General features: G+C 31.7%; 1 protein-coding gene across 1 annotated transcript; it reads left to right on the plus strand.

The window, feature by feature from the left end:
- Nucleotides 1-2744: 2744 nt before the first annotated feature.
- Nucleotides 2745-9883, plus strand: LOC142220863 (uncharacterized). Its single transcript, XM_075290246.1, has 2 exons — nucleotides 2745-6247; nucleotides 9027-9883. Exon 1 carries the CDS (start codon nucleotides 3090-3092, stop codon nucleotides 4113-4115), a length of 1026 nt encoding a protein of 341 aa, XP_075146361.1. The 5' UTR covers nucleotides 2745-3089; the 3' UTR covers nucleotides 4116-6247; nucleotides 9027-9883.
- Nucleotides 9884-13020: the final 3137 nt, after the last annotated feature.

Here is a 13020-nt window from a genome sequence, read left to right on the forward strand (position 1 = left end):
TCAGATTTTAATTCTTACCCGATCGGTATACTAAAAGATGGGTCTATGACCACTATTTCTTGGCGTTATATACAAATGCACAAACTTATTATACCCTGTACCACAGTAGTGGTGAAGGGTATAATTAATTAGATCAATTAATTTCATGGTTGAAGACAAAAAATATTTTATTGTGTGTGGGAGCCGGTTCCACGACACCGCTATAAATAATCAAATAGCAACTTACCATTATTTAATATAACAAAAAATAAAAGCATTGCTTTAAGTATGTGTTTGAAAAATATTTTATTTAAAATGTGTGTTTTAAAACAGGACTAGAAATCATAAAGCAAAACATAAACTTAACATATTCATCGTGTATAAAAAATACTAAAAATAAAAAATTAAATAAAAGGCAAAAAATAAATTGAATATTATAAAACGTCTATCTTCGATTAGTTTTTAAAAATTCTCTGAGAACAGAATACAACGAAGCAACTGTCGAGAGCAGCGGTGCCAACTCTGTGGATTTTTCGTGATTTTGACGATTTTAGATGGTAAATTGGGCATGTAACGATTCATGATTTTAATCAACGTAGTTATAAATTGACTATTTTTGAAAATGTGCGTCTCAGGTTTCCTTTTAGTGTTTTTATAACGTGTTTTTAGTTGTAATGTAAATATCAATACTAAAAAATATGCTTAACATACTCTCTCTGCCACAATCTTAATTGGATTAAACACATCGCAAAGCTTGAATTAAAATATAAAACAACTGTAGCTTTGATTATTCTGGGGGGGCAAGAACTATTCTGGGGGGGGGCATAGCCCCCCCAGCACCCCCCTAGCTACGCCAATGATGGGGGCTATTATAATTATGGACCGCTGTGGACCAATTTTTTCATAGTTGTTAGATACCATATACTAACACCATGTTCCAAATTTCAGCCGGATCGGATGAAATTTGCTTCTCTTAGAAGGTCCGAAAGCCAAATCGGGGGATCGGTTTATATGGGGGCTATATATAATTATGGACCGATGTGGACCATTTTTTCCATGGTCATTAGAGACCATATATTAACACCATGTACCAAATTTCATCCAAGTCGGTTGAAATTTGCTTCTCTTAGAGGCTCCGCAACCCATCGGTTTATATGGGGGCTATATATAATTATGTACTGATGTGGACCAATTTTTGCACGGTTGCTAGAAAACATATGATGACACCATTTACCAAATTTCAGCCGAATCGGATGAAATTTGCTTCTCTTAGAGTCCCCGCAAGCCAAATTTGGGAGTCCGTTTATATGGGGCTATACGTAAAAGTGGACCGATATAGCCCATTTGCAATACCATTCGACCTACATCAATAACAACTACTTGTGCCAAGTTTCAAGTCGATAGCTTGTTTCGTTCGGAAGTTAGCGTGATTTCAACTGACGGACGGACGGACATGCTCAGATCGACTCAGAATTTCACCACGACGCAGAATATATGTTATATACTTTATGGGGTCTTAGAGCAATATCTCGATGTGTTACAAACGGAATGACAAAGTTAATATACCCCCATCCTATGGTGGAGGGTATAAAAACAACTGGAATAGTAAAACTTCTTGCATTCAAAAAAATTTATTTATTTTATTAAATATTTGTTTATTCTACGACTCTTTCATATATCTGGAAGCTTTCTAAAACAGGAAGTCAGATTTATGCTTTTATAAAAAATTTTACCAAATTTGAGGAAAACTAGTTTTAGTTACATGTTTCTTTATTTTTACGAATACCTACAAATTAGTTTTAAAAAAAATCTTCAAACAATTCTGGGAATTCAATTTTGGTTTTGTCACCCTCCCTCATTTGCTCTGCCAACTAACTACTTTGTATAGGACAATTATTTTGTTGTCAAATTGTTAACATCAATGTATATAAAATTAAAAACAAAGAAATGTCTCCCCAAAATAAAACAATATTTTTATTTTCTGTTGACGGAAATTTTAATATCCGTCAACCAAAAATCTATAGCTAATTATCCTAATCAAATTAGCTCCATCAACTTTTTTTCATCATAACAAAAACTTCATAATCATCATCAAAACATCATAATCACCAATTATATTACATTGGATTATGAATTTCTTTGCTGCAATTCTGAAACCAACTATAACTGTTGCTATGCAGATCTCAATTTCCACCTTCTCTTGTGTGTTGCCTATACTTACTCCAGCTGTTTGGGCGTCACCACCCCCTTCTCATCAAGTGAACCATTGGAGCTTGCTGTGCAGCCATCGAACCTATTTGCAGACATCGAACTTAAATGCAACAACAATAGAACATACCAGGGAGAGCAGAATAGCAGCAAGCAGATCAATATTATTGGTGTGTATCGATACAGATCAATAGTTATTGATTTGCAATTAATGTTCGCTTCGAACTTGTTGTAACCAACATCGAACATGTTTGAATAAATATGTTAATTTGAATGTATATATGTTTCTATGGATAATTATAATGTAATTCTATATAGTTTTAAAAAACCATGTTTCATTGTATCATACCATAGACTTCTTGTTAAAGATTTTGAAATAAATTCATTCTATTCTTTTCAAACCTTCAACAAAACAACACCTAAGTATCCTCAACTTGTCTTAATTATTTAACTTTTCTTTCAGTTTAATAAATTGGTTGATCTCCTTTTATTTTACCATTTTGTTTCGATTTTCTATATGATTTTTTTTTTTTTGCTTAAAAATAAAAGGGGTAAATTTCTCAACATTTTATTGGTGCCGAAACCCGGGAATTTTCTCGTCGCGTTTAAAAACCTAAAAAAAAAAAAACAAATTACGTGTTTGCTTTGATTTTACTTTATTCGTTATCTAGTCGAATTTTCATTTCTGATGAACATATTTAATCTGTGTGAAAGAAAATTGATTTGGACATATGTGGTTGTGGAGGAAGTGAATCGTTTTATTGATCTTTCCAATTAAGCAGAAGGAAGTTTCAAAGAATTTGCTTCTGACTTTGCACTTTTTTATTGCATCGTACTTTGATAAGTTTACGTGACTTGCTAGTTTGTAAATTTTTGTGGCTATTTAAGAGAGAAATTTTGATATGAGTGATCTTTCAACTTTTATTTGCGAGCAGCGTTCCTTGCTGCAGTTGTTGTCTAATTACAGAGATCGTTTCATAGCAAAAAGTCCCTCTGAAAAGACACACGGTTATATAAATGCGCTGGCCACGAGAATTGAAGATATCTTCAACCGCTTTGAATCGCAACACGAGAGTATTGTTCAACATGTGCGTGATTCTGCTATTGACGAAAATCATGTTCCTTATTTCCAGGAGCAAGTGTATTTTGAATTTTCGGAACTTTACTTGACATTTAAAGGAATAATCATAGATTCACTCCCAAACCACTCCTTTGCATCGTCGCCTATGACAAGCACTTTCGTTGCACAGCATAGTCGCTCTGATACGACTATTGGCTATGAATCTAAACTCCCAAAAATTTCTCTTCCCAGATTTTCGGGACAATATATGGAATGGGTCCCATTTCGGGATATATACTTTTCACTCGTTCATCAGAATGATTCTTTAAACAAAACCCAAAAATTCTTTTACTTACGTAGTACTCTTGAGGGCGAAGCCGCAAATTTAATTAAAAACATTGCGCCCACAGAAGCTAACTACGATTCCGCTTGGAAAATACTAGAATCTAGATATCATAACAAGCGAATGTTGGTCGGAAATCTAATTTCACGATTATTTAATATACCTAAATCTGATGGCGGCTTTCAGTCTATCAAGACTTTACTCGACTCTGCTCAAGAGTGCATCTCATCTTTGGGAAATTTGGATATTTCTACAGAGTCCTGGGATCCCATTCTTATTCACCTTTTGGTTCAGAAATTAGATCTCCAGGCTCGAAAGGATTGGGAGCAATCTCTTAAGTCTTCCACAGAAATTCCAAATCTCTCAGAATTATTTTATTTCCTAGAAAGGACTTTCCGCACTTTGGAGTCCATAGAAGAGGAAATTCCCACCCCAAATAATAATAATAATAAAAACTTTTCTCAGACAAAAAAATCTACCTGTCATTCTGCGAATTTTCCTAATCATAACATACCTATTTACTAGCCAGATGTTTCAAGTTCTTGGCATTATCCTTAACAGATAAAACTAATTTTCTCTCAGAGAAAAATATCTGTCATAACTGCTTCATTTCGGGACATGATCACAAAAGCTGCACTTCGATCTTTCGGTGCATTACATGTAAGCAGCCACATCATACTGTCATTCATACTGATGAGCCTCTAAGTCAGGCTCCAACAACTTCTCATCAAATCGCCTCTCATAGTTCACAGACATTTTCGTCTGTTTTGCTCTACACAATCCGGCTTAACATCGTTACAAAGCGTGGAAACTTTGAGCTTAGAGCTTTACTTGATCCTGGATCCCAGGCTAGCTTAATGTCAGAATCCACCGTAGAACGACTTGGGCTGACAAAGACTCGATCACATTGTAGAGTTGTTGGGATTGGCGACGGGTGTGAAAACTTGTCCAAATATACCGTGGACATCAATTTGCTTACGAGAAAGCAAGAGTTCGTACTTAGCTGCACAGCTCTTGTATTACAAAATTTATCGTCTTATACTCCAGAACCTACGACTAGGAATATTTCATTGCCCGATAAATGTGTTCCTAATTTAGCCGATCCTTACTACTATAACCCCGACGGTATAGATTTGATCCTTGGTGCTGATATCTGTGCGAAGATAAAAATACCTGGAGAATCTTTTATCTACAATAATCTTTTCTTCCAAAACACGAAATTCGGATGGGTTTTCTCTGGATCCAGTGCTACTTGTCTTCCAAAGAAAATTCATGTATACAACGGGAATATCCACAGTATTCCCTATACAAACAGGAATCACAAACGACATACCCTGGTGGACAAAAGGTTAACTTTTCACAATCAATCCAATCAATTAAACAATGGTTCGGATTCGGACGGAAATATTTGGTGCAAATCACCAAAAAATTATTTGATCTCTGATCAACCCAATACTCATTATGTGAAAAAGTTTGGGATGAAAACTTCAAATTTTTCATAATTGATATTAAATTAAACATTTAAAATTTGAGCTAAAACCAACAAATACAAACATACACCTTACAACTGTACAAAATAAAATAAAAATATCTTACTAAAATAATCTACAAACTATATAAACGCTACTAACAAAAAAAAAAACTAAAACATAATCTAAATTACTTAGCCTAACTTCACGTATACGAGTATATCTACAAATCGATTAAACTTCAATACTACAAAATCTTCAAACATTCGTAGACTTATCATGATTCAATCTGAATTCTTATTTTTTTCTTTTTGAATTACTACTTTTTCAGAATCACTTTACATTAACACAGATGGAGCGTACTTCAAAGGAAAAGTTCTTGGATATAAGTTTTTGGATACATGGAACTAGACGGAGCCTACTGAATTCGCTGTGAGTCGAAGCATAGCGGTGGAATATTCCCGACTAAAACACTTCCAACGACAGGCCGTCCTTTCTCCAGCTTATATCCAAGAACATTCGTTCTTCAGGGGGGAGAATGTTGACGGAAATTTTAATATCCGTCAACCAAAAATCTATAGCTAATTATCCTAATCAAATTAGCTCCATCAACTTTTTTTCATCATAACAAAAACTTCATAATCATCATCAAAACATCATAATCACCAATTATATTACATTGGATTATGAATTTCTTTGCTGCAATTCTGAAACCAACTATAACTGTTGCTATGCAGATCTCAATTTCCACCTTCTCTTGTGTGTTGCCTATACTTACTCCAGCTGTTTGGGCGTCACCACCCCCTTCTCATCAAGTGAACCATTGGAGCTTGCTGTGCAGCCATCGAACCTATTTGCAGACATCGAACTTAAATGCAACAACAATAGAACATACCAGGGAGAGCAGAATAGCAGCAAGCAGATCAATATTATTGGTGTGTATCGATACAGATCAATAGTTATTGATTTGCAATTAATGTTCGCTTCGAACTTGTTGTAACCAACATCGAACATGTTTGAATAAATATGTTAATTTGAATGTATATATGTTTCTATGGATAATTATAATGTAATTCTATATAGTTTTAAAAAACCATGTTTCATTGTATCATACCATAGACTTCTTGTTAAAGATTTTGAAATAAATTCATTCTATTCTTTTCAAACCTTCAACAAAACAACACCTAAGTATCCTCAACTTGTCTTAATTATTTAACTTTTCTTTCAGTTTAATAAATTGGTTGATCTCCTTTTATTTTACCATTTTGTTTCGATTTTCTATATGATTTTTTTTTTTTTGCTTAAAAATAAAAGGGGTAAATTTCTCAACATTTTATTGGTGCCGAAACCCGGGAATTTTCTCGTCGCGTTTAAAAACCTAAAAAAAAAAAAACAAATTACGTGTTTGCTTTGATTTTACTTTATTCGTTATCTAGTCGAATTTTCATTTCTGATGAACATATTTAATCTGTGTGAAAGAAAATTGATTTGGACATATGTGGTTGTGGAGGAAGTGAATCGTTTTATTGATCTTTCCAATTAAGCAGAAGGAAGTTTCAAAGAATTTGCTTCTGACTTTGCACTTTTTTATTGCATCGTACTTTGATAAGTTTACGTGACTTGCTAGTTTGTAAATTTTTGTGGCTATTTAAGAGAGAAATTTTGATATGAGTGATCTTTCAACTTTTATTTGCGAGCAGCGTTCCTTGCTGCAGTTGTTGTCTAATTACAGAGATCGTTTCATAGCAAAAAGTCCCTCTGAAAAGACACACGGTTATATAAATGCGCTGGCCACGAGAATTGAAGATATCTTCAACCGCTTTGAATCGCAACACGAGAGTATTGTTCAACATGTGCGTGATTCTGCTATTGACGAAAATCATGTTCCTTATTTCCAGGAGCAAGTGTATTTTGAATTTTCGGAACTTTACTTGACATTTAAAGGAATAATCATAGATTCACTCCCAAACCACTCCTTTGCATCGTCGCCTATGACAAGCACTTTCGTTGCACAGCATAGTCGCTCTGATACGACTATTGGCTATGAATCTAAACTCCCAAAAATTTCTCTTCCCAGATTTTCGGGACAATATATGGAATGGGTCCCATTTCGGGATATATACTTTTCACTCGTTCATCAGAATGATTCTTTAAACAAAACCCAAAAATTCTTTTACTTACGTAGTACTCTTGAGGGCGAAGCCGCAAATTTAATTAAAAACATTGCGCCCACAGAAGCTAACTACGATTCCGCTTGGAAAATACTAGAATCTAGATATCATAACAAGCGAATGTTGGTCGGAAATCTAATTTCACGATTATTTAATATACCTAAATCTGATGGCGGCTTTCAGTCTATCAAGACTTTACTCGACTCTGCTCAAGAGTGCATCTCATCTTTGGGAAATTTGGATATTTCTACAGAGTCCTGGGATCCCATTCTTATTCACCTTTTGGTTCAGAAATTAGATCTCCAGGCTCGAAAGGATTGGGAGCAATCTCTTAAGTCTTCCACAGAAATTCCAAATCTCTCAGAATTATTTTATTTCCTAGAAAGGACTTTCCGCACTTTGGAGTCCATAGAAGAGGAAATTCCCACCCCAAATAATAATAATAATAAAAACTTTTCTCAGACAAAAAAATCTACCTGTCATTCTGCGAATTTTCCTAATCATAACATACCTATTTACTAGCCAGATGTTTCAAGTTCTTGGCATTATCCTTAACAGATAAAACTAATTTTCTCTCAGAGAAAAATATCTGTCATAACTGCTTCATTTCGGGACATGATCACAAAAGCTGCACTTCGATCTTTCGGTGCATTACATGTAAGCAGCCACATCATACTGTCATTCATACTGATGAGCCTCTAAGTCAGGCTCCAACAACTTCTCATCAAATCGCCTCTCATAGTTCACAGACATTTTCGTCTGTTTTGCTCTACACAATCCGGCTTAACATCGTTACAAAGCGTGGAAACTTTGAGCTTAGAGCTTTACTTGATCCTGGATCCCAGGCTAGCTTAATGTCAGAATCCACCGTAGAACGACTTGGGCTGACAAAGACTCGATCACATTGTAGAGTTGTTGGGATTGGCGACGGGTGTGAAAACTTGTCCAAATATACCGTGGACATCAATTTGCTTACGAGAAAGCAAGAGTTCGTACTTAGCTGCACAGCTCTTGTATTACAAAATTTATCGTCTTATACTCCAGAACCTACGACTAGGAATATTTCATTGCCCGATAAATGTGTTCCTAATTTAGCCGATCCTTACTACTATAACCCCGACGGTATAGATTTGATCCTTGGTGCTGATATCTGTGCGAAGATAAAAATACCTGGAGAATCTTTTATCTACAATAATCTTTTCTTCCAAAACACGAAATTCGGATGGGTTTTCTCTGGATCCAGTGCTACTTGTCTTCCAAAGAAAATTCATGTATACAACGGGAATATCCACAGTATTCCCTATACAAACAGGAATCACAAACGACATACCCTGGTGGACAAAAGGTTAACTTTTCACAATCAATCCAATCAATTAAACAATGGTTCGGATTCGGACGGAAATATTTGGTGCAAATCACCAAAAAATTATTTGATCTCTGATCAACCCAATACTCATTATGTGAAAAAGTTTGGGATGAAAACTTCAAATTTTTCATAATTGATATTAAATTAAACATTTAAAATTTGAGCTAAAACCAACAAATACAAACATACACCTTACAACTGTACAAAATAAAATAAAAATATCTTACTAAAATAATCTACAAACTATATAAACGCTACTAACAAAAAAAAAACTAAAACATAATCTAAATTACTTAGCCTAACTTCACGTATACGAGTATATCTACAAATCGATTAAACTTCAATACTACAAAATCTTCAAACATTCGTAGACTTATCATGATTCAATCTGAATTCTTATTTTTTTCTTTTTGAATTACTACTTTTTCAGAATCACTTTACATTAACACAGATGGAGCGTACTTCAAAGGAAAAGTTCTTGGATATAAGTTTTTGGATACATGGAACTAGACGGAGCCTACTGAATTCGCTGTGAGTCGAAGCATAGCGGTGGAATATTCCCGACTAAAACACTTCCAACGACAGGCCGTCCTTTCTCCAGCTTATATCCAAGAACATTCGTTCTTCAGGGGGGAGAATGTTGACGGAAATTTTAATATCCGTCAACCAAAAATCTATAGCTAATTATCCTAATCAAATTAGCTCCATCAACTTTTTTTCATCATAACAAAAACTTCATAATCATCATCAAAACATCATAATCACCAATTATATTACATTGGATTATGAATTTCTTTGCTGCAATTCTGAAACCAACTATAACTGTTGCTATGCAGATCTCAATTTCCACCTTCTCTTGTGTGTTGCCTATACTTACTCCAGCTGTTTGGGCGTCACCACCCCCTTCTCATCAAGTGAACCATTGGAGCTTGCTGTGCAGCCATCGAACCTATTTGCAGACATCGAACTTAAATGCAACAACAATAGAACATACCAGGGAGAGCAGAATAGCAGCAAGCAGATCAATATTATTGGTGTGTATCGATACAGATCAATAGTTATTGATTTGCAATTAATGTTCGCTTCGAACTTGTTGTAACCAACATCGAACATGTTTGAATAAATATGTTAATTTGAATGTATATATGTTTCTATGGATAATTATAATGTAATTCTATATAGTTTTAAAAAACCATGTTTCATTGTATCATACCATAGACTTCTTGTTAAAGATTTTGAAATAAATTCATTCTATTCTTTTCAAACCTTCAACAAAACAACACCTAAGTATCCTCAACTTGTCTTAATTATTTAACTTTTCTTTCAGTTTAATAAATTGGTTGATCTCCTTTTATTTTACCATTTTGTTTCGATTTTCTATATGATTTTTTTTTTTTTGCTTAAAAATAAAAGGGGTAAATTTCTCAACATTTCGATATTATTTTATTAGCTGACAAAGTTTTTATTTTATTTAGCTGACAAAGTTAATTTATATTTGTTTTATTCTAATCATAAATAAATACACAATAATATTGGCATATGGTTTTTGAATAATAAATATATCGTATGTTTTGTTCCATTATTAGTTTTTCCGATATTCGAACATTGAAAACATTTGTTGTAATTGAGGTTGAGGTTTTAGCCCGCTTATACAAATATTCAATTATATCTGGGGATTTTTCCTCATTTTATGAGATATGGTGGGTAGTAAATTTTGAAATACTATTATTTGCACAACGGAATGCATTAATTTGTTGTTATGTTTTAAAATTATCAATATTTGTGTATAGGCACCATAAGCGACCTTCATATATCACATAATTAGGTGTTGTAATTATGGTGTCATTATGTGGATATTATCACGAATTAAATAAATAAATCGTCGCTCAAATAATATAGTGTCTTGAAGGCTCATATTGATTACAAAAACAAAAAAGGTACCAAAATATTAAATTTTAGAAAACTTAATTAAACAAAATGTTTTTCTATAGAAAATTACATTTCTATAAAAATTGAAGTACATCTAAGAGAGAAATATTTTGCAAAATCTACCAAAATATCAATAATTCTACCAATATACACTAAAAAAACGTGAACCCACCAGGAAGACAACATTTAGTTATTTTTAGATTTTTTTTTTAATTTTTAGAAAATTTTAACTAAACAGTATTACAAACGCTGACATCGTACCGATATCATAAAACTAAGTAAATATTTTTCGACAAATTCAAAAAAATTTATTAGACACAATCAATTTTTTTCACTTGTTAAAGGAAATTTTGTACTTTGAAAGAAAAACTTGGAGTTCAAAATTGCAAGAATGTCTTTACTGACATACGAAGTTCACGATGGGCACATTTGTAATAAGATTTACAAATTTAAAGGAATAATAAACTATTTTCTGAGAAGTACGAATTTAGAAACTTTTTACTTCATTTGTGTATAATTTTTTCGCGTTTTTTAGTTCATGTAACTAACGTACGCAAAAAATTATTAGAGTAAAGAAAACGTTCTCATATATATAATAATTCCATGAACTAAAATAAAGTTAAATTGGCTTTAGTGAAATAGAGAGTTCACATTTTTTTGAGCGTACCAAACAGTAAAAAATCTACAATTTTTGATCGAATTCTACCAACTGTGGCAACCGTAAAAATATCCCTCTCAAAAATTTTTTATAGAAACAAAATGTTGACAAAATTTTCTATAGAAATCAAATGTTGACAAAATTTTCTATAGAAATTAAATTTTGATACACTTTTCCATAGAAAAAAAATTTTACAACATTTTCTATAGAAAAAATTTTTTTGACAATAATTTCTCCAATTTGTGGTAGATTATTTTTGGCTCGAGTGGCAACCGTAGTGTCAAATCGGAAGATGGGTCTGTATGCACGGTTATTACTAGTGCCAAAAATAATCTAGCAAAATGTTAAGAAAATTTTACCACAATTTACTTAAAATTTATTTAAAAAATCTTATTTTGAAGTATTTGATAGTATGAAAAAATGTGTTTTCTTCGAATGAATTAATGATCCCTCCCATTAGCGGTTTGGGTTTATAAATATTTCTTGAAGTGTAATTGTGCTGAATTGTAAATTTTGTAAATATTTCAGTTTGCAATTGCACAAGCAATTGACTTTGATAGTATCAAATGACACGAAAATTAAAATTTTTAAATATATTGAATTTATAAACAATTTTGTCAAAATTTTATTTCTATACAAAATTTTATTTCTATAGAAAATTTTGTCAATATTATATTTCTATGGAAGGATTTCCCAAAATTTTATTTCTATAGAAAACTTTGTCAAAATTTTATTTCAATAGAAAATTTTGTCTATTTCTATAGAAAATATTTTCAAAATTGTATTTCTATAGAAAATGTTGTCAATATTTTTTTTTCTATAGAAAAATTTAGCAAAATTTTATTTCTGTATAAAATTTTTTCAAAATTTTATTTCTACAGAAAATTTTGTCAACATTTTATTTCTATAGAAAATTTTATTAAAATTTTCTCATAATTTTAAATAAAATGTTGACAAAAATTTTGTCAAAATTTTATTTCTATAGAAAATGTTTTCAAAATTGTATTTCTATAGAAAATTTCTCAATATTTTTTTTCTATAGAAAAATTTCGCAAAATTTTATTTCTGTATAAAATTTTCTCAAAATTTTATTTCTATAGAAAATTTTGTCAAAATTTTAATCATTTTGTTTTTTCTCATAATTTCATTTCTATAGAAGAATTTCCAAAAATTGTATTTCTATAGAAAATTTTGTCAAAATTTTATTTCTATAGAAAATTTTCTCATAATTTTATTTCTATGGAACATTTTGTCAAAACTTTTTTCCTTTATAGAAAATTTTGTCAAAATTTTATTTCTATAGAAAATTTTGTCAAAATTTTATTTCTATAGAAAATTGTCTCAAAATTTTATTTTCCATAATTTTAAATTAAATGTTGACAAAAAATTTTGTCAAAATTTTATTGATGTAGAAAGTTTTGTCAATATTTTATTTCTATAGAAAATTTTGTCAAAATTTTATTTCTATAGAAGAATTTCCCAAATTTTTGTTACAATAAAAATTTTGCGAAAATTTTATTTCCATAGAACAATTTCTCATAATTTTAAATAAAATGTTGACAAAAATTTTGTCAAAATTTTATTTCTATGAATTTACACTACGTTTGAATTTACACGTAGTGGCGAGCAAGTCACAACAGGACCACCAGTTTCAAAATTGAATTTCCCTGAAAACGGACAACGATGGTGTTCGAAATATTGGAAAGAAAACAAAAATAAAACACTATAAAAAAACTAAAATTTTATTTTGTTTTATTAGTACATGACCTCAAGCATTACAAACTCTACAAATAATTATACAAAATGGTCAACTATACAACAACTAAAAAAAAAAAAT

Source organism: Haematobia irritans, chromosome 1 (genome assembly GCF_050003625.1).
Source record: "Haematobia irritans isolate KBUSLIRL chromosome 1, ASM5000362v1, whole genome shotgun sequence".
Lineage (NCBI taxonomy): Eukaryota > Metazoa > Arthropoda > Insecta > Diptera > Muscidae > Haematobia > Haematobia irritans.

Bases quoted from the DNA above. Each gene is read 5' to 3' on its own strand.
- LOC142220863 (XM_075290246.1), top strand. From the start codon at position 3,090: ATGAGTGATCTTTCAACTTTTATTTGCGAGCAGCGTTCCTTGCTGCAG.